General features: G+C 45.6%; 1 protein-coding gene across 1 annotated transcript in view; it reads right to left on the bottom strand.

Annotated features, from left to right (window-relative positions):
* Nucleotides 1-3780: 3780 nt before the first annotated feature.
* LOC134608970 (serum paraoxonase/arylesterase 2-like) overlaps nucleotides 3781-25128 on the bottom strand; it is a 65051-nt gene continuing 43703 nt past the window's right edge. Inside the window, exons 7-9 of the mRNA XM_063452272.1 lie at nucleotides 20715-20796; nucleotides 19376-19504; nucleotides 3781-4205 (exon numbers count right to left, since the gene is read on the bottom strand). Of these exons, the coding sequence (XP_063308342.1) occupies nucleotides 4044-4205; nucleotides 19376-19504; nucleotides 20715-20796 (373 nt within the window). The 3' untranslated portion in view covers nucleotides 3781-4043. The remainder of the gene's footprint in view (nucleotides 4206-19375; nucleotides 19505-20714; nucleotides 20797-25128) is intronic.

The following is a 25128-nucleotide window of genomic DNA, read 5'->3' on the forward strand; positions in this document are numbered from 1 at the left end:
GGAAGAGAAGAGCGCGGGGAGCGCGATCTTCCCGCCCTTTCTTCTCCCTGGATTCTGCTGCCATCTTGGGCCTGGACACCGCCGCCATCCTCCGGACGGATCCTCCTCCTCCTGGGTACTGCACCCCGCTCTGGTTGCGCGGCCGAGCCGCCACTTCTCCCCCTCCTCTGGCACCGAACAGGACTTGGAGAAAGACGCGACGGAGGCCTTGATCTCCTGGCCCTCCGTCCGTCTTGGGCAGCAGGCTGACCGGACGTCTCAGCCTGGGTGACACCGCGGACTCCCGACATCAGCTCCCCCAGGGCTCCCTGTCCATGCACCTCAAGGTACACCTGCAGGAGCCTCTGCAACTCAGCTCCAGAGGCCACCATAACTAGCAAAAATTCATCAGAAACAGGTATGGTGACCAGCAGGAGTCAGCAGGAAACAGGGAAGGGATAAAGAAAGTGAAAATTACTGATTGGGATGCTTGTCTTACAGGGACAAAACAGTCAGGAGCCCTCACTTATCCTGCTGACTGGTAAGTCCCCTCCCTCTCCCTTTCCTTAAGAACCACAACTTTAGCCACAAAGTATCCATCTTAACCCAGCCCCCAATCTTGGGCAGCAGTCATGCTCCCCCTTCCTTATTGTTCCAGAGGGAAACTGTCTGTCTGCAGAGCAGGCCAAGAGGAGCATCTGGGCAGGGCTGGAACTGGAGGACAGGCGGCTCATCTTAAGGTAAGAGAAGAGGGGTAGGGGCATTTTCCTATGTAGTATGTTAAGTTGGGGAGGGGCAGCAGTGTATTCATTTGGGGGAGAGAGGGGGCAGTGTATTAATTTGGGGGAGGGCAGTGTATTAACTTGGGGGAAGGAGGGGTCAGTGTATTAAAGTGGTGAAGGGGGTCAGTGTCTTAGAGTGGTGGGAGGGGGCAGTGTGTTAAATTGGGGGAAGGGTAGTGTATTAAATTGGGGGAGGGAGAGGGCAGTGTATTCAATTAGAGTGGAGGAAAGGGGGCAGTGTATTAGATTGGGGGAGGGCAGTGTATTAGAGTGGAGGGAGAGGGGCAGTGTTTTAGATTAAGGGGCAGTGTATTGTAGATTGGGTGGAGGGGGAGGTGTATTATAGTGGAGGGAGGGGGGCAGTGTATTGGATATGTGAGTAGTGTATTAGATTGGAGGGAGGGGGGGCAGTGTATTAGAATGGGGGGAGGCAGCAGTGTATTAGATTGGGTCTGAATGGAGATGCTGACTGACTGCGCAGCTTTTTGCCACACATGCACAATAGCCTTCCAGTGTTTTCTTATGGGAAAGCATTGGATTGGCTGAGGTCATCAAGTTTGATGATCTCAGCCAAAGTGAAGAACCCACTCATAGGACTTCAAAGCAACAAGATAACATCATTTGTTTTTGTTTACAGCTGTGCAAAAGCATACATTTACCATTTCAGTCCCTTTACAAAACTTTTCTTAATATGTCAAGGTAGTTTGACTAAAACATTGGTTATATGCAATTGCACGTCTCGCTAAAATAAATTAGCTATTTTCTTTACTTCGAAGCCTTCGAGCAGGAGGACATGCAGGGTCAGGCAACTTTTTTTATACTGTACTTTTCTAAATAAACCTATGTTTCTATGAAAACTGAAGGTTTTTTTTTTTTTGGCGGCCCACACAAACTTAAAACTTGTTTATTTGGCCCGTGTTAGCCTTTGAGTTTGACATGCTTGGTCTACATTGTCAAAGTCTCCAAAATTAGGGGTAAATTTTAAAAAGCAGCCTAAGGTCTGTATAGTCTGTCCTATGATCTTGTTCATCAATAAAAAGTGTTAATGTTTTAAAATGGCTGTAGTCAGTCACATTAAAATCCAAGTGTTTTAGCTTCGTTCTTTTCTCATTTTAAAATTAGAAACTAACCCTCATCTCAAGTAAGCTCCCTTCATACTTTTCTCAGGCTTGTTCCTCTGCCTGTCCACGATGTCAACTCTTTAGTTCAGCCTGCTAATTTTGGAACCAATTGCATTAGGGTTCAGATCAGGAATCAGGGCTTTACAAACGGGGGAGGGAGAGAGAGGGGGAGAGAGAGAGGGGGGGGGAGAGAGAGAGAGAGAGAGAGAGAGAGAGGGGGGTAGAGAGAGAGAGAGGGGGAGAGAGAGAGAGAGAGAGAGAGAGAGAGAGGGGGAGAGAGAGAGAGAGAGAGAGAGAGAGAGAGTGGGGGAGAGAGAGAGATTTCTTATGAAGGATACCAGCTGTGATATACACATATTTGAAAAGCTTTCCAACAATATTAAACCGAGGCCTTCATTTCTGATTTAAAATGTTTGATAAGCTTTTACAATATTTTTTTAGTTTTTTCCCTCGAAATATGAAAATATAAAAAATACCCTTTACATCATTCAAATAATTTCACAATATTATTTTTTTTTTTTAATTATCCAAAAATAATTTATTCATTTGACTAGTTTATCGAGCAATACTAAAATAGAGGCCTCAGTTTATTTTCCTTTCTTTACATGAAAGCTACTTTTCATATTCTTTCACACATTTCTACTGACAACTTGCATAAAGACCTGTTTATATTAGCGGTATAATGTTTTTTTTTATTTTTGTTGTGCAGGTAGGTAGATATCAATGTCAAATGCCACAACAGTGTACATGGATGTAGATAGGCTGGTCTAAGCATGTCAAACTCAAAGTCTAGCGTGGGCCAAATAAACAAGATTTAAGTTTATTTGCGCTGCAAAAAAAAAAAAAAAAAACCCTTAAATTTTCATAGAAACGTAGGTTTATTTTGAAAAGTACAGTATTTAAAAAAAAAAAAAAAAAAACAGCACCCCCCCCCACTAAATCCCAGTCCTCCCCCTGTACTACATCCCAGCACCCTTCTCTAGACAACAAGCAGACTCCACTCACATTGCCGCTGCCAGTATGCGACTCCAGAGTCCGGCCTCTGGTATAACCCAAATGGCGTCGTCTGCACCCTGTGCCAAATCTGATCCTCCTGCTACTTCTTGAAACCCTGTGAAGGTGGAGCACGTCGATGTCACATCAGAATGTGGCGTTGCGTGCCTCCGTGCATCTCCAGGTCCTCCACTGTCCAGTCGCAGCCAATGCAACACTGACGAACACACAGACAGATACACAAACACTCACAGACAGACACATACTCACTGAGAGACAAACACACACACACACACACTTTCATTATTGCTCCCTACCTTTGGGAGCCGATGTGGGGCCTCTCCCTTTGGATCTTCTATCTGCTCCTCACTGCTCCCTCATGCTAAATTTAGTGATGCCGGAATATGATGTCATATTCTGGCTCTCGGCTTCACTACAGACGGCGCGCGTGATGGAGCAGTGAGGAGCAGGAACACTGAGCTCCCTCGCTGGCCCTCCTCCCCGGCCGGGTAAGTTTTAGCAGAGTAGGCACCTGCAATGTGGGGAAAGCAGGTGCCTACTCTGCTTTAACAACAAGGAATGTACTTGGGCTCCCCGGGCCGCAAAGATGTCCACTGTGGGCTGAATGCGGCCCATGGGCCGCAAGTTTAACATGCTTGATCTACCTCCTTGACAGTCTCAGCCAATCTTATGGGAAAGCTTTGTGACTGGCACATTACAGTTTTCATGTGGCAACTCATTAGAAAGTTATTGCAGTTGGAAATCCAGAAAAACTATTATACAAATACAAAAACATGAGCTCATCGGGCCAATTTTTCTTCTACCTTTGTTAAAAGACAGGTTTGAAAAACTATGCTAATCGTGCTTTTTAAGAGAAAAAAATATATATAAAATAAAAACAACAGTGGTGTACACCAATAATTAATACCATTATTGGTAAACTTTTTTTTTTTTTTTAATAAAAGTCAAAGGTTTTTGATGAAGTACATTGCCCACACTGAATTGTTTAAAGAAACTGTCTCACCAACATATTATTTCACTTTTATATTTGGCACACCTGATACACTGGTACTTTTTTCCTGCAGTTAATCATTTTATACAACAGTATTTAAAACAGTGGTTGTAGTTTAACTGATCTGGAGAAAGATGTCATACAGAGTGCGTGTGGTTACTCGAGATCACAGTACAGAGCTTTATGAAATACAGTTCCTATAAAAAGTTTCCCCTCGTAGACGGCAGCCACAGAAGACGCCTGGATCACTGAGCCGTTGTTCACATACACTTGGGTCACTATAGGATTGTCAGAATGAATGTTCTGCACACGGACAACCTACAAATGAAAGACATTTAACAGAGTGTTAGACACCAAGTTCACTTATGGGAATGGGCCATTTTGAGATAGATAGGCATTTCATTTAGCTTTAGAATATCTGTAGCCTGCGTAGTACAGATGTGACCATTTCTAAGGTCCTCTCTTTGATGAAGGCTGGCAAACCTTCTCAATCAACCTGATAACAAGCCTCTTCATCATGACATGGCCTTTTAACCTGCAAGCACGATGCAACAACTTATATATTATCCCTATTCAGGTTCAGTAGATGTAGAGTGTAGGGCATGACAAACTGTATTGACAAAGTATCACACTGCATATAAATAGATTTTTTATTTATGGCTTAATACTTACAAATGTGAGTCATGTGGCGAAACCAACCTCGCCACTATGAGCTGGAGAAGCCTGGTTGCTCGCCTGCTTCCTTTGGACTATGGACCAGACTTTAACAAGCTTTATTTTACCTGCAGAAAGGCATATTCGTGCCTTTCAGCCGGGGTGTTCGGTAGATTCCAGCTACCGAACAAACTACCGTATGAGGGACCACCTAGGAGATGGAGTGTGCCGTCAATTAACCGCCCAGAAGCTGCGGTTAACCGCAGCTTAATTGATGAACGCTGGGTGGCCTTTGTTCGTTTGCCGACCACGAGGTAGCGGCCATTTTAATCGTGCAAAAGACCAGCGGTGTTCGGCGAGGATTCTATGGAACTATAAACGGACACTTAATTGCACGAACACCGCTGAGCCGTCTGTCGCCTGGGTCCTAATCGTACAAGGTTAACCGAACACTGGAATTCGGTATTTCTATGGGAATTGTAGTAACCCAGATAGCTATACCATGGAGCCTATTTGTGTGATTAAAGACTTTGGCTCCATGGCGATTAAACTGTATTCGTGTAGTCTGGGTGCCATTCACCTAATAATGTGCACCCAGACCTGAGCTATCTGGGGATATGTAACATGTCTGTGTTGGGTGGAATAAAAGTGACTTTATATATTTTAAAGCATAATACTGTATTTAGATCCCCACATGTGTAATGGAGTCTTGTCTTTGTCCTGGGAGATAATTGGATTACCTCTACAATTATCTCCAGGGCAGAAGGGAGGAAACCAGGATGCATTGTGGGAATGTTTACTGCTGTGTGTCTGTAATTGGTTTATGTCTGTCCTTTGTTACAGTCTTCCATTTGGTCCCCTAGGGGAGTGTCCACCAGGTGGGAGACCTGCATAAATACTGGGCAGGTAGCCCTGAGTAAAGGAGTTGCTGTTTAACCCTGAAGCTGGAGTGTGTCTCTTTCTTGGGGGGAAAGGGGACTGTATGCCGACTGCCAGGAGTGTAAGCTGTTCGTATTGCTTTTCCTGTTCGGCTGCTTCCAGGGTTCGTGTGTCTGCTGTTCGAGAGTTGGTGAATTCGTGCAGTTTGGGAGTTCGGGAAGTTGGTGCTTATAGTAGCTGCTGGTCTATGGAAAAGGGGATTATCGCCTAAACGCATTTTTTCCCCTTTTATGCTGAAACGGTCCGTTACAATTGGTGGCAAGCGGCGGGATCGTTCCTACAACCAGAGGGACAGCTACAGACAACACCATTCCTGGATTACAAAGTGAGGGCAACGCCAGTACCCGTACAGCGACCCTATCTACAAGGAACCAACTGCAGCAGAGCAAGCATGGCACCCAGCTACACGCAGGAGGAGTTTGACAAAGAGCTGAGATCACGACTGATTTTCTTCGGACCCAACCCCCCGGAGAAATGCGTGCGGCTTGTGAGTGGACATGTAGATGAGTACCTGCGGTTCATGGCAGATCCAGCCAAGGGTATCGGTCGCCCTATCCGGCGGCAGAGTGCGTTTCGGGGACTCAAAGGTGTACCCCAGGGAGATGATGGTGTCGTCCATCCTCCCCAGCAGCCGTGTGTGTCCCAGGGAGCCGAAGGTGCAGTCCTTCCTCCCCAGCGGCAGGCTGAGTTACAGGGGGCAGAGGTTGTTGTTCCTGCCCCCCAGCAGCAAAGTGATATGCCAAGAAGGCAGTGTGAAGTGAAGGGAGAAGAGAGCAGCGTCCTCCCTCCCCAGCGGCAGTGTGTGCCCCAGGGAGCTGATGGTGTCGTCCATCCTCCCCAGCAGCCGTGTGTGTCCCAGGGAGCCGAAGGTGCAGTCCTTCCTCCCCAGCGGCAGGCTGAGTTACAGGGGGCAGAGGTTGTTGTTCCTGCCCCCCAGCAGCAAAGTGATGTGCCAAGAAGGCAGTGTGAAGCGAAGGGAGAGGAGAGCAGCGTCCTCCCTCCCCAGCGGCAGTGTGTGCCCCAGGGAGCTGATGGTGTCGTCCATCCTCCCCAGCAGCCGTGTGTGTCCCAGGGAGCCGAAGGTGCAGTCCTTCCTCCCCAGCGGCAGGCTGAGTTACAGGGGGCAGGGGTTGTTGTTCCTGCCCCCCAGCAGCAAAGTGATGTGCCAAGAAGGCAGTGTGAAGTGAAGGGAGAGAAGAGCAGCGTCCTCCCTCCCCAGCGGCAGTGTGTACCCCAGGGAGCTGATGGTGTCGTCCATCCTCCCCAGCGGCAGTGTGTCCTGCCGGGAGCAGAGACAGTCAGTCTCGCACCCCAGCAGCCGGACAAGAGAATGAAAGGGGAGACAGCTGGTCCCCCTTTCCACCAGCAGAGAGAGTGGCAGGGAGAGGAGCCTGCTACCCCCTCTCCCCAGCGGCAGCTTACCGTCCAGAGAGAGGAGCTTGTTACACCCTCTCTCCAGCGGCAGCCTAACCCACCAAGGGGAGATGTTAAGCCCCACGACTGTGCAGATGGGACCGTAGTCTCTGTACTTACAGCCCAAGGGGTAGGGACGGTCGGTCCTGTCCCCCAGCCACAGAGCGATGTATCCAAAGGGGAGACAGTCGGTCTCCCCCTCCGGCAGCCGAGCTATGCACCTAAAGGGGAGACAGTCAGTCTCCAGCAACCAGGCTCCAACCAGACTACTTCCGTGGTAGTGCTGGCACCAGGACAGAATACCGCTGGTCTCTGCCCCCTCAGCAACCCACCAAGGCAGCCTAACTGTTCCCCACACAGTCATGGTGAGACACCTGGACCTGGACAAGTTTGTAATTTTTTCAGGTGTAGTACCCAGTTATTGTGGGGGGGCTGTACTAATAGTTGTGTTTTAAGGGTGGGTTGCTGGACTAACCAGGGCACTGACCGGCAGGAGGTCAGGTACCCTGTTAGTCTAATTGGTAAAGGGGAGAAGTGTGGCGAAACCAACCTCGCCACTATGAGCTGGAGAAGCCTGGTTGCTCGCCTGCTTCCTTTGGACTATGGACCAGACTTTAACAAGCTTTATTTTACCTGCAGAAAGGCATATTCGTGCCTTTCAGCCGGGGTGTTCGGTAGATTCCAGCTACCGAACAAACTACCGTATGAGGGACCACCTAGGAGATGGAGTGTGCCGTCAAATAACCGCCCAGAAGCTGCGGTTAACCGCAGCTTAATTGATGAACGCTGGGTGGCCTTTGTTCGTTTGCCGACCACGAGGTAGCGGCCATTTTAATCGTGCAAAAGACCAGCGGTGTTCGGCGAGGATTCTATGGAACTATAAACGGACACTTAATTGCACGAACACCGCTGAGCCGTCTGTCGCCTGGGTCCTAATCGTACAAGGTTAACCGAACACTGGAATTCGGTATTTCTATGGGAATTGTAGTAACCCAGATAGCTATACCATGGAGCCTATTTGTGTGATTAAAGACTTTGGCTCCATGGCGATTAAACTGTATTCATGTAGTCTGGGTGCCATTCACCTAATAATGTGCACCCAGACCTGAGCTATCTGGGGATATGTAACATGTCTGTGTTGGGTGGAATAAAAGTGACTTTATATATTTTAAAGCATAATACTGTATTTAGATCCCCACATGTGTAATGGAGTCTTGTCTTTGTCCTGGGAGATAATTGGATTACCTCTACAATTATCTCCAGGGCAGAAGGGAGGAAACCAGGATGCATTGTGGGAATGTTTACTGCTGTGTGTCTGTAATTGGTTTATGTCTGTCCTTTGTTACAGTCTTCCATTTGGTCCCCTAGGGGAGTGTCCACCAGGTGGGAGACCTGCATAAATACTGGGCAGGTAGCCCTGAGTAAAGGAGTTGCTGTTTAACCCTGAAGCTGGAGTGTGTCTCTTTCTTGGGGGGAAAGGGGACTGTATGCCGACTGCCAGGAGTGTAAGCTGTTCGTATTGCTTTTCCTGTTCGGCTGCTTCCAGGGTTCGTGTGTCTGCTGTACGAGAGTTGGTGAATTCGTGCAGTTTGGGAGTTCGGGAAGTTGGTGCTTATAGTAGCTGCTGGTCTATGGAAAAGGGGATTATCGCCTAAACGCATTTTTTCCCCTTTTATGCTGAAACGGTCCGTTACAAGTCATACATTCTGTCAGCCTGAGAATATGGGCAGACAGCAGTACCAGGCCCTTCATTTCAAAATGTATTTGCATACACAGAAAGGGCTACAGCTTTATTTTACTTATGAGGGAACAATGCCACAAGTAGCACAGAGCACTAAATAAGTCCATTAAGAGGCTATAATTGTGTGCTTGTATGGGTCACTTGTCATGTAAAGTGATGTTTAACTAAATACTCTTTTGGGGATTTTTAAATTCTGACTGCCCAGAATTTATTTTCTGGTGATGCCTGATAATTGCCTTTGTTCTTTGACAGAGAAGGAGGAGCACCAGAAATATAGCGGGTGAAAAACAGCCTACTAGGTGAACACTTTAATGATGGGTAACTCATGAAAAGGTATGTTAACCCTTGCATGAGACGTGTTGGACACGCGTTTTGCTTTTTTTTTTTATAAATTCTTTATTTTGAAAGATTTTTTTGTTTTGTTTAGGGGTAAGGGGTACAGAAAATAAGCGGGGGGTAAACATTTGGTAAACATGAAAAAGGAACATATATTGCTTGCACATAAAGTTATTTCAGTATTTCGAATATTTCGACAGTTGCAATATTCTTGTGATTATGGATCTCAGCGTTGTGATACATATCATTATTCCATTCTTGCGTGATACATCCTGGTCTAGTGGTTTGGGTAGGGTACAGAAGATTAAAGGGTTGGGGGTAGGATGCCCTGTCCTATCATAGGTGTGCAGTTGTGGGGTACCTTTTTTGCACATTGTGCTTTCGTGATCTTTCTGTTGTACCCTTTGTGTTTGCGTACTTCAGTGGTCAAGTCGTCCCGCTGGGTTTCGGGCTCCTCTGGGATGAGAGGGGTCGGGGTGGGAGATATCCTGAATTGTCAGCTTGTAGTGTCTGTCTCTGTTTCTTGTGCTCTTCCGTTCTAAGCGAGTTATTGTCCGTTATATGTCATCGGTATGGGTGTGGTTTGTGGGTCGTTTCGGCGTCATTTGTGGTGCGGTGTGGTGTGCGTTGTGGGTGCTGTATTGCTTTGTTAATCGTTAGTGTGAGTGTGTGTTTGCTGCGTATTGCTATTGTTTGGTCATGTGTGTCCTTTGTTTTTGTTCGCCATTGGTGCCGGCGTGTATCGTAGCTCGGTTGGTAGGAGAGTGTGGTTTGTGTAGGGGTGTTCTAGCGGTCTACTGACTCGGGGGGAGGGGGGCTGAGGGGGTTATGGGTGTGGGATATGTGTGGTTGACGCGTACTTGGGATGTGATCCCGTGTGGGTGCTCACTGGTGGTCTAGGCTGTTGGTGGGTATTCATAGAACCATGGGTCCCAAATTTTATTGAAATGTGTGGTCGTGTCGTGAACCAGTGCGGACAATTCGTCCATTTTGATTGTGTCCTTAATTTTCCTTTTTACTGTGTCTAGCGTGGGTGTGTCTGGGCTTCCCCATTTCTCAGCGATGGCTCTCCTGGTTGCTAGTGCAATTTTGGCAATCAATTTGTTTTGGGATCTTGGTGTATTGGCCATGGGTTTGGATAGTAGCCATATCCATGGGTCGTGTGGTATGTTGGTGTGGAGGATCTGTGATACCATGGTTTCTATTTGGTTCCATAGTTGTGTTGTGTGTGTGCATTCCCACCACATGTGTATGTAAGTGCCTCTGTGTCCACAGCCTTTCCAGCATAGGTCATTGTCCGACCTGCCCATCTGTTTGAGTTTTAGTGGGGTGACGTACCATCTCAGTAGTGTCTTGTAGGCTTGTTCCTTGTGGTTCACACATATGGATATGGATGCCGTGGCTTCCCATATGTCGGTCCAGTCTGTTGGATCCTCGGCTGGACCTATGTCCCTCTCCCAAGCCGACACATATGTAAGTGCTCCGTGTTTAACGTTTTGAATTAAATGGGTGTATAGCTTTGAGATCTGTCCTTTGTGTGTAGGGGTTTGTATGCATTGTTTTTCGAAGGGCGTAAGAGTTTTTGTGCCGGCCTGTTTTATTGTCGGAGTTTCGAGGAAGCTCCTAAGCTGTAGGTGGCGGAACATGTCGAAGGTGCGGTATGGTGTAGTTTGTGGGAGGTCCGCGAATGGTATTGGTTGTTGGTTTCTATAGAAGTGGTGTAGTCGTGTGAGGTCGTTTTCTTCGAATCGGGCGAAGTCTTTTGGTGTCATGCCGGGTGGGAAGTGTGTGTTGCGGAGAATTGGTGTCAGGGGTGAGGGTTGTGTTGTCAAGCCACTTTTTTGGGTTACTTTGTCCCAGATGTTGATAGTGTTGATGATTGCGGGGGATGTTCGGGGTAAGGGAGGTCTTGCTGTTCTGGGGAGCCATATGTATAATGATGGGAAGTCCCTGCCAAAGATATCGTGCTCTAGGTCTACCCATCTTTTGGTTCCGCAAGGGGCGTGCCAGTTTTGTGCTTGTGTTAGCTGAGCTGCCTGGTAGTAGTGGGTGAGGTGTGGGAGGCCTAAACCCCCTGCTTTGTTGGGAACGTATAGGGTTTGTCTTTTGATCCTGGTGCGTCTGTTGGCCCATATGAATTTGTCGATTGTAGATTGTAGTTGCTTGATGTCAGTGTTTTTAATTGGGATTGGTAGAGTTTGGAATAAGTATAAGAGCCTGGGTAAGACATTCATCTTAACCGATGCCAGTCTTCCCAGCCATGATATTGGCATGTTTTGCCATTTCTCTACATCTTGTTTGATTTTTTGGATCGTGGGTGTGTAGTTTAGGTCATAGCTGCGAGAGAGGTCTGCTGGGATGGCTATACCTAAGTACTTGATATGTGTGGGTGCGAGGTCAAAGGGGTAGATTTGGTGTATAGCCGTTTTTGTGGGGGCGTCTATGTGTATGGCTAGGACTTCAGTCTTGTCGATGTTCAGTTTATATCCGGATATGTTGGCGTAGGTTTCCAAGGCTTGAAGGAGTGGTGGGAGGGAAGTTATTGGTTCTGTTATTGTGATGAGTAGATCATCTGCATATGCTGCAGTTTTTTATTCTTCTCCGCGGATTTTTAGGCCTTGTATGTTTTTGTTTGTTCTGAGTGTTTGCAGGAGCGGCTCCAAGGAGAGCGCAAAGAGGAGAGGGGACAGCGGGCATCCCTGGCGTGTGCCGTTGTGTATCGTGAAGGAGGGGGGATTTGTTAGGGGTAATAGGAGGTGGGCTTGTGGGGTGGCGTATAGTACCTGTAGGGCGGTAATGAATGTTGGGGGGAATCCAAATTTGGTTAGAGTGGCGAATAAGAAGGGCCATAATAGTCTGTCAAAGGCCTTTTCTGCGTCTAGCGATAGGAAAAGGGTCGGTGTGTGTCTGGTTTGTGCCGTCCATATGAGGTCGTATGTCCGTCTTGTGTTGTCGCTGGCCTGTCGCGTCGGTATAAAGCCTACTTGGTCTGGGTGTATCAATTTGGGTATGAGGGGGTTTAGGCGGTCGGCAAGGATTTTGGTGAACAGTTTTAAGTCTACGTTGAGGAGGGAGATCGGTCGGTAGTGTCCTGGTTCTAAGTGTGATTTGTTGGGTTTTGGAAGGAGGCATACGTTGGCTTGTAGCATGTCTTTTGGTAGTGGGTCGCCTTGTAAGATGGTGTTGTATAGGTTGCAAAGGTGTGGGATCAGGGTGGGGGCGTATGTTTTGTAATAGAGCCCTGTGAACCCGTCCGGGCCTGGGCTTTTGTTGGGTTTCAGGGCTTTTATCGCCCCTGCGAGTTCTATTGTTGTTATGGGGTTGGCCAGTGTTTGTGCTGCTTCTCCATTGAGGGAGGGTAACGCTACTTGGTTGAGATATGTTTCTGTTAGTGTTTTAATAGGTGTTGGGTTATGGCGTGCTCCTGGTGTGTGATCGTACAAAGCCTCATAGTATTTTAGGAAGACGCTAGCAATTTCTTCTGGGGCTTCTGTGATTGCTCCATCAGGGGTGCGTATTTTGTGTATCTGTTTGTTTTCGGTTCTTTGTTTGAGTTTTCGTGCGAGTAATGTATCGGCTTTGTTGGCTTTGTCATAAAAGAGTTGCTTTGTCCATAGTAAGGCTTTTGTTGAGTCTTTTGCCATATATGTTTTTATGTCAGTTTGGCATTTTTTAATCTGTTCGGTTAGCTCTTGTGTTGGGTCTGCTTTGTGCTTTGCTTCAAGGGTTCGGAGAGTTGTGAGTGTTTTTTCTAGGTGTGCTACCTTTTGTTTTTTATGTATTGTTGCTTGGTTTATTAGGACTCCCCTGATCACTGCCTTGTGGGCAGCCCATAGGGTCCCTTCTGAGGTGTCCGCGGATTTGTTCAGTTGGAAGTATTCTGTGAGGGCCCTGTCTACTTCTTGTCTGATTTGTGGGTTATGAAGCAAGTGGGGGTTCAGTCTCCAAGACCATGGTCGGACTGTGCAAGGTAGGTTAATTGTGAGTGTTATTTCTGCGTGGTCGGACCACGTAATGGGGCCTATGGATGTGGAGTGAACCATTGGTGCCAGTGCTGGGGAGATGAGAAAAAGGTCGATGCGGGAGTATGAGTGGTGTGGGTGCGAGAAGAAGGTGTAATCTAAAGATGTTGGGTGTTGAGATCTCCATGCGTCTAGGAGGTGGGTGCGCGAGATGAATGAGGAGAGCAATTTGTCTGTTTTGGCCGTCGGCGGTCCATGTTGAGTGTGCGTGCGAGTGCGGAGTCTGTCGACTGAGGGTGAAGGGGATGCATTGAAATCTCCGCCAAGTATGGAGTGGTGGGAGGGAAACAGAGCTAGGTGTGCTTGTAGCGTGTGCCAGAAAGTGCTGGAGGGTGTGTTTGGGGCATACAAGGAAGTGAAGGCGTATGAGTGTGTGCCTATTTTGCCCGTGACTGTGAGGTATCGGCCTTGTGGGTCTGCTATTGTGCGCTGGAATGACGAGTGGGCACGATTTTCGGATAATGATGGCTACTCCGTTGTGCTTGCCGTGAGAGGAGCTGGCGAAATGGTTGATTCGGTAGTGTCGGCTCAGGAGAGGGAATTGCTTAGCTTCAGTGTAGTGTGTCTCTTGAAGGCGGAGTACGTTGCCTTAGATCTGTTTGCCCATCTCATTAGTTGGTGTCGTTTGGTCGGATTGTTTAGTCCTTTACAATTTATCGATAGGCAGGTCAGAGTGGCCGGCATGCTGGGTGTGGCTGTGTTGTGTCTTGTGTGTGGTGTTTCGTTTATGTAGTGCGTGTTAGGGGGGGGAGAGCGGGGTTGTTGGTTAGCGGGGAGGGGTGGGGATTCGGGGTAATGGGTCGGGTGACGGGTGGCGGTGCAGGGGGGGGTTTGTGGGATGTCCCAGGTGGATCTGGGTATAGGGGAGTGGGTTGGGTCCTGGTCTTACTGGTTGGTTGCCAGGCGTCTTTTGGGCGGCTGGGTTTGCTTATTTGGATGTTTATAGTTTGTAAGCAATGTGAGGTTTTGGTGTTCTTGTTTATGCTTTGTGGTCAGGTGAGCTAGGAGTTATACGTTTGGTTGGGGTTTTGAGGGTGGAGGTGGGTCGGTGCTTCGCCTCTCCCTCTCTGTCCCCGGGTTTTCTGTTCTAGTTCCGAGGGTGCATCTCGGGTAGGGTGGTTTGAGTAAGAGTTTCAATTGTGCTGGTTGGTTTGACTCGCGTCGTGCGAGTGAGAGTGTGTTAGAGGGTCTGTTTTCAGGTTATTGTGTTGGAGGGTGGTGATGTATGAGAGCCAGTTTCGTGATGTGAGGTCATGAGGGCGTTGTTAATCGCCATGGTCTGCGTGGTTCTTGTCTTGGTTATGTGTGTGAGTGGTTCCTAGGTCGTATGTGCTTGTCGTGATTTCTTTGGTGGGTGATGCAGGTGTCGGTGTCGGTCATGTGTCATTGTTGTGCCTGTGGTAAGTGTGTTTTTCTGCTAACCTGTTCGCGTATTGAAATCGGTGGGTTCAAGGTTGGTGTCTGGTTTCTCGTTGGTGGGCAGTCGCTTGTGTCTGTCCAGGTTAGGCGTTCTGTCTGTCCGTCATGTTCCAGGTATCGAGGATAGTTTTTGCTGAAAGACAAAGGCGCGTGCGAAGGCACTGCAGTCGGTGTTAGTTGTTTGTCTCTGGTCGTGTACTTGATTGGGTAAGGTGTAGTGTCAGGGGAGTTGTGTCTGGGGTCTGGTGGGCCTTTTAATAGGTTATGGTACCTTTTGGGCTGCAGGAGCTGCATGTATACCTCAGGGGGTGTCTGCTCTCTGTGAGGCTTGTAAGCTTGATGGGGCGGTCTCGTGTGCTCAGGGTCTCTCGAGGGAGTTAATTTTAGAGTGTCAGGTTGTGATTGGCTCACATAGCCCTAGGGGGTGGTGGTTGTCGCCCTTCCCTCTTCGCCTTATATTGCTCTAAGGTAAGTCGTATGGTTGTGGGGCATAGGGGGGGTCGTTGTCGTGATGTCGTCGTGCGGGGGTGTTTCTAGTGAGGTTAGGGAGCCTCTTCTGTCAGGCAATGGGATACATTCTGATAAATACATATACACATGCAGAGAGGCGCTATGTAACTAAGTATAGTTTGGATATCAGTGAGGCGCTATAGTTTGTCACACAACTGCACTTCAAAGTAAATGACGGTTCAAAACACCCCTAACGATATAATGCAAAGAAGAGGGGTAAGGTGTGCGGTTCTGGTAAAAAATAGAAATAAGCATATAAGTAGTACCTTGGGGTGGGACACATTCTGCATTAATCAAACCTCTTTTTGTGAAATAGTGTTCCTCCCCTGGGGTTTGTTACTAAAATGTTACCGCTAGTTTTTTCTTGCTTTCCCCCCCGGTTAAATCTGTGGGCGCTACGCCCTTTCCTTCTGTAAGGGTGTCACCGGTAAGGCCTTAGTTGTTGTTCTGCCTTACTTTTGGCCCAGTTTCGAAGTTGTACATATTAAATATGCCCCCTGCGTGTCTGCCTTTCAGTGTGGGTTCCGGGTATCGAACCTTGCCTTCCCCCCTGGGTGCTCTTTAGCTCATTCGGTCCGGCCTGGTCTGAGAACGAGGCACTGTGAGACCTCTGGGTCTTTGTGGCGTTTCCCAACCCTTCCCTCTCCCCATCTCTCCCCCCACCCCCCCCCGCCGAGTAGGGTCGGAGGATGAGGAGTGGGGACATCCACAAGTGGGGCATAAAAAGGGCAGCATCTCGCTGGTGATGTGGTGAGGGGAGAGAGACTGCGCGCTGGTGTGTCGCGTCTCTAGATACACTTAAGTGGGTTGGGCAGATATTGAGCTAGGGTGATGGGTCTTGGGGAGGCCAAGAAGGCCTTCTACTTTGCCTTGTGGCCTGTCGTGCCCCGGTGTGGTCGTTTTGTGTGGTTGGGAGGCAATTATGTAGCTCCCCGACCCGGTTGGGGTCCGGGGTGTGTGGGGTATGTATGTTGTCCCTCGCACTCGTGCGACATTATTATAGGCTTGGGACTGAGGCCTGCGAGGTCTAGGCCTAATGAGGGGCAGTTATAGTGCTCTGGGGTGTCATGGCATGGCAAATAAATATAACATTGTAATAAACTTGCATGTCAAACAGAAACGTTAATCTTAACTAGGGTGTGACAGTTCGTAGTGCATACTACCGGAGGAACAGTGTCCTTGGACCACGTTCACGGAGTGGAACTTTCCGCTCTTTGTGGGTCCGCCGATGTGGTTCTGGCAGCTGTTCATGGTACCGTTCAAGTGTCTGTCTGGGTTTGCTCCTGGGGGACCGATGGTGTTTTCCTCTTGGTCTGCATGCGGCTTGTGTTGGAGCGGGGTCCTTCTTTACGGCTGTTGTCTCCTGGAGTGGCACGGTTGGAGTCGGCCGGTGGATACCGCAAGGGGATTCCCAGATGCGCTGCAAAATCCTGCATGTCGGTGACTTGATGGAGGGTGAAGGTTTGGTCTCCCTTTTTAGCTGTCAGCTTGAAAGGGTGCCCCCACATATAGCGCCACCCGGATTCAATTAGCGCGGTGGTGAGGGGTTTTAGTTCTCTGCGTTTCCTCAGTGTCGTAGGCGCCAGATCTTGATAGAAATGAAGCTGTTGCCCTTGATATAGAGGCGGGCGGTTTCTGGCTGCGTTCATTAGCTTTTCTTTAATTGGGAAGTGAAGGAGTTTCACGATGATATCCCTGGGGATATTGGGGTTGAATGTCGGCGGCCTCAGCGCTCGGTGTGCTCTTTCTATGTATATGTCGTGTTCTGGGGTGTCAGGCAGGAGGGAGTGGAATACTGCTGTAATGGTTGGCAGTATGGCGTCCGGTAAGACGGTTTCCGGTAGGCCCCGTATGCGTATGTTTTGCCTGCGGGATCTATTATTTAAGTCCTCTAGGCCATCCTCCAGAAAACGTACCCTGTCCGACAGATTCTCCAGTTCTCTGCCGTGGGTGGTTGTTTGTATTTGGGTTTCTTTTATGAGGCGTTCAGTGGTGCCTGTGCGAGAGGTCAGCGCCTCTATGTCTTCTTTGAGGCCTGATATTTGTTTTTCGAGTGCTGCCGTTGTGTAGGCCTTGATGTCGGCCGATGTTTCTCTGAGCATTCTTCGGAGATCATCTTTAGTAAGAGGTGATGTGTCTGTAGATTCCCTGTCACTCTCTTCAGAGTCCGAGCCTGTGTCTGCCTGGCTCTGGGCCCAAGATGGCTGCTTGTCTTCTTTGGCGCGGAACATCGTGGCCACTGACGGTGTGGATTCTTTTCTTTTTTTCGTTCCCCCCATCTGAATGTGTGGTGATGGGGTTGCTGTAGGTCTGCGTTAAGTTTTGGGGGTGAGATGCACCTTTGTGGAGGCTGATGGATGCGGATTGTATGCCCGGGGTAAGAGAGCTAGGAGAGCACACGTCTTACTCCATGGAAGGTTAGGCTCCGCCCCTCCGCGTTTTGCTTTTTTAACCCCAAACATACCCTATAAAATAAACACTGTGCCAAGATAGCTTCATTAAACTCACACTAGCTGGGAGCCAAGCTAGTGTGATGCAAAATATCTGTCCCTGAACATGCATTCTTCCTATCCCACATCCACACAAAGTATTAAACCATAAGACATGTAGTACGTGAAATAGTACAAAGGTCAACCTTTTTGAAGGGTTGGAATAGAGAGAGACAGACAATAGCAAATGGACATCCCATTAGAAATCCAGGGGCATTAATAAATTGCTAGACCCTCACCATTGTGTCTATAACAGCTGACACTTTGTTTCAAAAAGTTTCCACAATATTTTGGTGTCTCACAAGGGTTCAATGGGGTTGAGGTCAGGGGACTTGTGCAGGCAATTCAAGTTCCTTAACCTCAAACTCATCAAACCATGTCTTCATGGACCGTGTGCTCAAGGGCACAGTCACTGTTACCACAAGGTTGTACACATACAATTGTCCAAAATGTCTTTGTAACCTGCAGCAATAAAATGATCCTTTATTGCCCAATCCCTAAAACACAACCCCAAACCACTACACCAAACTTTACAATAGACACTCATTGCTCCAGTGGATATATTTCCACCATTCCTGAGTCCAGATGATTCTTGGCATTGTGTATGTTGATGTGTGGCTTACACAAAGCTGATTTGATATGGAAACCCAATTAATGATGCACAACTCTTGTGCTGTTTCTTCCAGAGATAGTTTGGAACTCTGTAATAAGTGATGCAACAGAGGATAGGAGATTTTTACACACTGCATACTTCAGCACTCAGCATTCCCTCTTTGTGCGTATGCATGGTCTACCACTTTGTGGCTGGGCTGTTCTATGTGCATCCCCATTACAATGATTGTATTTACAGTTACCCAGAGCAGATCTAGTATTGTAGAAGTTTCACAAATTAACTTTTTGCAAACGGGACATCTTATGACACTGTCATGTTTAAAAGTCACTGAGCTCAATTACTAGGGGTGTCCACATATTATTGGCCATATAGTGTAGACCTGGGGTGCCCAACCAGTCGATCTCAATCGACCGGTCGATCGTGGGCTGATTCTCAGTCGATCGCGACGGCAGGAGGTGGGCGCACAGTGCTCCCTCCTGCCAGGCACTCTGTGTAGCGTGGCCGAGCAGAGCAGTGCGCACCGTGGTACAGTAACTTCTGTTTCCTGTACCTGGCCGTCCTGAAAGGAAGTGCTCACTAAAGTGCCCAACCTCGGAAGATGTGCCTTGAACTTGACTGCACTTTTTGGATCAACTTATTTGTGTGTGACTGCTTTCTCTCACATGAAAATCATAAATTCAAAGTACAGATCCATAATGACAAACATTCACCTTGTGGTCTGCCTAAGGCTTGGTACCAGCTCCTACTGCCCTGACTACGAGAAACTAGCTGCCTCCTCCCAATGCCAGAAGTCCCACTGAGGTAGGGAAATACATTTATTGCCACAGCTTTGCAACTCACAAACTACTTTTTATGATATCTGAATGGGTTTTCTGTTTATTATGTGCATGCTAAATGCACTGATAGGCATTGGACATGGCTTCCTATGTGAACTGGTAGATCTCCACAGGCTGGCAACTTTAAAAGTAGATCTTGGTTCAAAAAAGGTTGGGCACCACTGGTTTAGACAGACAGATATTGCTCTGTGGCACCGCAACCCCCATTTCCACTTTTCTTCTCTGGAGTCCATTTCAAGACGATTATACCTTTGCGTGTTAGGAATGTATAACAGCATGATATGAGGTTAAACCATAGTAAGATTTGTTGATACTGTGCAGAACCTACACACCAAAACAGTATAAAAATACTGTAGCTGTTTCAGTCCAAGGAACATTGCTATACAACAATTATTTGGGTAAATGTTACAGTGTTCACTCCTGCACAAACATGATTTTTAGGGCAGAATTGACAGTTTTGTCATTTTATTTTCTAAGATGGGGTAAGTTATTCCATATTAGTTTGTGTACACTGACCTCAGATCCAGGTAGATCATCAGGATTGTAAAATATTAATTTTTTGCCATCTGGGTGTCCAGCTGTCCAAATATCCCCTGTATGTGGGTCTACAACTAAGTTGTCCAAAAGTGTATCTAATTGCAGAACCTTATATAAAAATGAAGTAAAAATAAAGATTAATAAAAAAAAACAACAAATCTAAAGCATTTCTGAATAGAACAACAAATAGAATTAAATTCAGAGTTACAGCTAGGAGCTCATAGATACCATCGATACTATACTCCATATTGTCAGAAATAAATAATGATAGAATGAGAGGAATAAAAAAAAAAAAAGTCTATAACTCCAAAACAACTTTGTGAAAGTGCTAACAGTTAAAGGGGAGAAAGAGAACTGTTACAGTGAACACGGATAAATTGTGTATCTGTGTATATACAGTATTTTTCAGAATATCGGACAGTTTTTGTTACTGCTTGTGTCCTATATTCTGTGTGTATATGGATAGGAAGATTATTTTAAGTATCGCTATACAGCTTCAGTCGCTGGCAGGCCCGGTAAAGAGAACAAAGCTCTCCCGCACCAGGCCTGTGCAAGCTTCTGTTGAGGAAGGGAGCACGGGAGACTCAATCTGCACCTCTCTGTGGTGTTGTATGTGTTTGGAGGTTGTTTGTGGGATTGCAATTGTGTAGAAGAAACGGTTTGTCTTATAGGGTATGTAAAGGGTTGTGGTGTGGCGTCACCTGATGCTCTCAGCCTATCTGTAACTTCTAATTTACAATATAGCTTGAGAAAAGATTTATGAACAGTTTCTTCCTTGATGGTAAGTCAGCACTAGGGACCTCTGGCACCATAACAACTTAATTATTATGAAGTTGTTATTGTTCTCAGAGGGTTAATTTTGTTTTATTGGGGGCTTATTCACTAAACTGGGAACTGGAGTGTGGGAATTGGACAGTTTAGACCAAATCATCCATATTAACAATATGTCAGCTATATTACAATTTATCTAATTCAAAATGAAATTAGCAATTCTTTTGTGAATTCCCCATTATTCCAGGTTCAGGGAATAGATCCTGTAATGCAATTTGAAGTGTGATGCTCAAAACCATCTGGGTGACGCACAAGAGATTTTAAAAACATGGTTTAGCAAATCTGGCCAAACGTCTATTCTCTTCCCCTCCAGAAGAATTCAATTAAACTAAAGATGAAATCTACAATCCTAGAGAACTATTTAGAGATTAAAACATACTTTTATTTTGTGATGTAAAGAAAAAGCACTATAAAAGTCATTACTATTTACTTTTATTCTGTGTATTATCACTACATTAGGATATATTAGTGATGAAAAACATATCACCTTCACTGGAGACAGGGACCAGTCTGCTTGTTTTTCCAAAACAGTAATTGTATGACCAAAGATATCAGCAACATAAATGAACCTTTAGGGAAGCACAAAGGACAAAAAGAGAATTAGAGTCTAGGAACTAAACACCAGCTAAAAGGACACTGTAGGCATCCTGACCACTTCAGCTCAGTATCTGCATGAGGTCACCCAGCGTTAGATTTGCCGCACATGCACATTAGAGCCCACTTGTCGTAGGATGGAGGAGGAGGAGCTTCGACCGAGCACAGAGGGACATCGGCGCTTTGATCAGGCAAGTAAATAACCCTTTATTTACCGAGGAGATGGGGGTGATATGTAACTAATTTCTATCTACTCATCATAGAGAAAGAAATAGCGAATATTACCATGAGGCCAACTGATGGTCCTTGAGAGGTAGCCCAACGGTTATTGTTCTGGTCTACATTGCGCCAGCCACAGCACCCTATGATGTTGGGTTCACCAGAACACATAACTAAAGTAATGGAAGCCCTTCCCTGGGAGTTCAATAATTTGTCAGGCTTTTTGAGCCAACACCAACAGACTTAGAAATGGTATTAACTAGAGTTGACAAGTGGTGGATCAAACATGCTTTTACAGAACAGACCTGCTCTGTTTCAGCCGTAAGAACATTAAAGGTCGACTCTGGTAGAGATATAGATGGTAAATGGAGAAACCAGAGGTGGGATGTACCCCAGAACAAGAGGGATAATGAGAACTGGAGACCAAAACAGAATTTTGACAAAAGATGGAGAGATCCACAGAGGGACCATAGTGATAGGAAGAGTGCTAAAGGGAGAAATGTAATGGGAGATTATTGGAGAAATAGAGGGAGGAGCCTCAGGCAATCAACAATAATCTGAATAATAATAAATGGGAGAGGCTAAAAAGGAGAGATAATAACTGGGAAAATCACAGAAAAAGTTATTGGGAGAATAATTGGAGAAGGAACCATAGATGGGATGAGCATCAGACCAATAGACAAAATTTGGATGATTTGAGGAATAAAGAAGAGAATCGAGAATACTGGGACCTGAGGAGACAGACAGAGATTGGAGGCAGATGTAAAATAGCTTAGGGAACAGATGAGAGAGGAGGGAAAGACTGGTCATTTGGGGGGTCCCAGCAATTAACTCCCATAATGTTTTTGTTGTTGTTTTCTACATCTGTATGTATGTTTGTTTTTCTTTTCTTTTGTTCTTTCTCTCAGAATTCTAGACTCCCGTATAGCTTTACATTTCTAATGATGAGATATAGTGTTCCCACAGAGCAAAGAAAAGCTGTATTAGGATGAAGATGTGTGTCAACAGAAGATTGTGGTGGATCCTTGTTACAGGATGGATAAGTATAAGCTGTATCACAGTAGGGATGGGGAAACAGGCAATACGGCCAGAAAATACTGCAAATAAGGGAGACAGTTTAAAAAGATTAGAGTCTACATTCTAGTAATATTTCTATTCCTCCAAGGTGTAAAGTATCACACACAATCATCTAAATTCTATCAACTATATACTAATGCTTTCCGACACTTTGTATAATATGTGACTTGACAGCCATAGGAAAGTACAGGAGGACTTATGTCACTGAGGGAACTATTCCGGAGGGACAGTGGGTTGAATTTCTCCTGTATATATCAGGTTTGTGCTCCCACTAGGTTCTCCTGTACTAGAGGGATAACTAAATAACGGGGCAACATAGAAGAAGAAAAAGTGGGGGACTGTGGGGTGATGCAACCCCTATTTGACTTTTCTTTTACCTTGCACATCTCACTTACTATAATTCCTGTGTCTCCCCGCCCCCCCCCCCTTCCCACCACCACCACTTTCCTACTTCAGATCTCATAGTTTAGATAGATAAAAGGGATATATTATTATTTTTAGATGTGCTCAACATAAGAGAAGAAAAAGTGAGGGAATGTGGTGACATTTTGTCATCAAACTAATATGGTGACCAGGGGTCATGTGACCAAGACAGGGGGATAAGCTTTACCCTTGGATATGGTAATTAGGTAATTCAATACCTTTACAAGTCAGGATAGAGATAACAACTTCCCCTATCTCCATTCCTCCCTGTTCTTTCTTGGCTGTGCTACTGAGCAGACACAGGCTAATTTGTATTATGGTGAACTACGAGTGGGATCTGATGACTTTATACGGTTTAATTGTTATTATCAGTTAGTTAGATCGTGTGTCATTATTTGTATGTTGTTGTTGTTTTGTCTCTGAATAAATATTTGTTAAAGTAGACGGACCAGAGTTTATATCTCTATGCTTACATAATTTATATAGTTTGTTAATACACCACAGTGAATAATCTAGTGTTGCAGTTTATTTTGTTTTAAGTATAATTATTTTGGCAACAAACCATCACTATTGTACATAGTAATCTGTTCTACATAATATTGACTATATTGCAGTGTACAAAGAAAGAGAAGAGAAAGAAATCTGTCCCTGGAATTAAAAATCTGGAAGATGCTTTAATAATACATATCAAAAGACGTTTCCTAAGGTAAACTACCTCTAACACTGTAATATAGTATAGACTGACCGTCTGATTGAGACAGACAGAATAACCAACATAGGATGCTTAGAGTGTTTACATAGGGGATAAGGGGAGTGAGGGAGGACACAAAAACAGAAAATAGTAAATTGCAAAGTAAAGGTTTAAATTGCAAAAATGTCGTAAATAATCTGGAGTAAATAAGGTGGTAACAATCTCCAGAATCGAAATATGTAACAAAGCTAATTAAGACCGTATAAAACAAAGAAAACCGGAGAAAAGTGATTCCCTGTATCTAGATCCACACACTATGAAGCTCAATGATATCAAGTATAATATCCTAGGGCTATGTGCAAAAGGAGTAACAGAAATTGTTACAATAGGCCAAGTAAAACTAACTTTCTGATTCCAGACCGCTCGGATTCGCTACAAATGTGTATCAAAGTATATTGACCTGATCTTTAGTAAGGATGTATCATGATATCAATTCCTATACGAGTGGATACAACACAGTATAGACCTGCCAAAGAATAAAGTTAGCAGAATAAATCGTAGCAACTAGTCCTATTGAAGCATATCAGGTCAATGGGTCCGTTGTAGTAAAATAGACTGAGTACCTTGTTTTCCAAAAAAGTACCGTGCTGGACTAACAGGGATCATGCACAGATAATATCATCCAGTGAGCTAACGGCACTAAGTGCCAGGATATGACTAGGTAGTAGAGCTGGTAATTATCAAAAGATAAAGATACATAGGGTGGAATAGTTCCTTCATGGGCACCAATTATAGTAAAGAAGGAATACAGATAGAACAAAAATACAGCAAACAAGTTGATAGCAAAAGATAACAAATACTGTAAATTAGCTAAGTGAGTAGATACCCTGGTCGGTAAATTGCTTCCCAATATACTTTGGTCGGTATATTATTTGCCAGTAATTCTAAATGGCTAACGATCAGCCGAAATCAAAATGTCTTACCCGGTCAGTGTGTTACTTCCCAGTATATCGTGATCGGTATACTGCTTACCATAACTCCTAAATGGCTCCAGATCAGCCGAAGTAAACTTCGTATATAAGTACTGAAAACGATTTATAAGATTTTGAGGGAATAAAGTTTAAGACCGCAACAGAATTATCCTGGGGGATGCAGGGATCCAAGTGACGATGTCAGGAAGGTGTTGGTGCAGTGTCGAGCCCGACGCGCGTTTCGTCCGATTTAGAGGCTCGTCAGGGGGAAATGACTCCCTCCAGTGGTTATATTAAATATCCCGCCCTTCGGCCTGATTGGTCCATTTTTGGCCAAGAGGTGAGTAAGAATACGGTGGCTTGGTGAGGTCAAAATGTGTAGCGCAAAGTTCTTTATCTATTGATGAGCTTTGCAGACAAAAGCAAACCACAACTCTAAGTTAATATATTCATACATAGAATATATAATGTACAGTCCATGATCATGGTAATAGACCATAGAGAATGAGGTAAAGAATAATAATAAATAGGTTTGAAAAACCTTCTTTTAATAGGGATATGAATATAGATCAATAGTAGTTGTCTCATAGTAATTAAAAATACTGGTAGTAGTAGTGTATATAAATGGTGGCACGGATTCTAATGCCACTAGTGTGATACAAAAATAATAATAGTTGTCACCTTTTAGTAAGTATTAAATAGTATAAATATGAATGTATGTCGACAAGACTGCTTAAAGAATTTACCAATATAGAGATAGAGTCTTGTTGCATTAATTCAAAGCACTTATCAACTAAATATTAGTGAGTAGCAGTATTTTCGGGTGCATGTCACTAGCGTCTTTATTCTATTACCAAATAAAACTCCAACCATTGCAACATTTTACTGTCTACCAAAAATACATAAGGGCACTCGACCCCCCCCCC

This window comes from Pelobates fuscus, chromosome 4, assembly GCF_036172605.1.
Source record: "Pelobates fuscus isolate aPelFus1 chromosome 4, aPelFus1.pri, whole genome shotgun sequence".
NCBI lineage: Eukaryota > Metazoa > Chordata > Amphibia > Anura > Pelobatidae > Pelobates > Pelobates fuscus.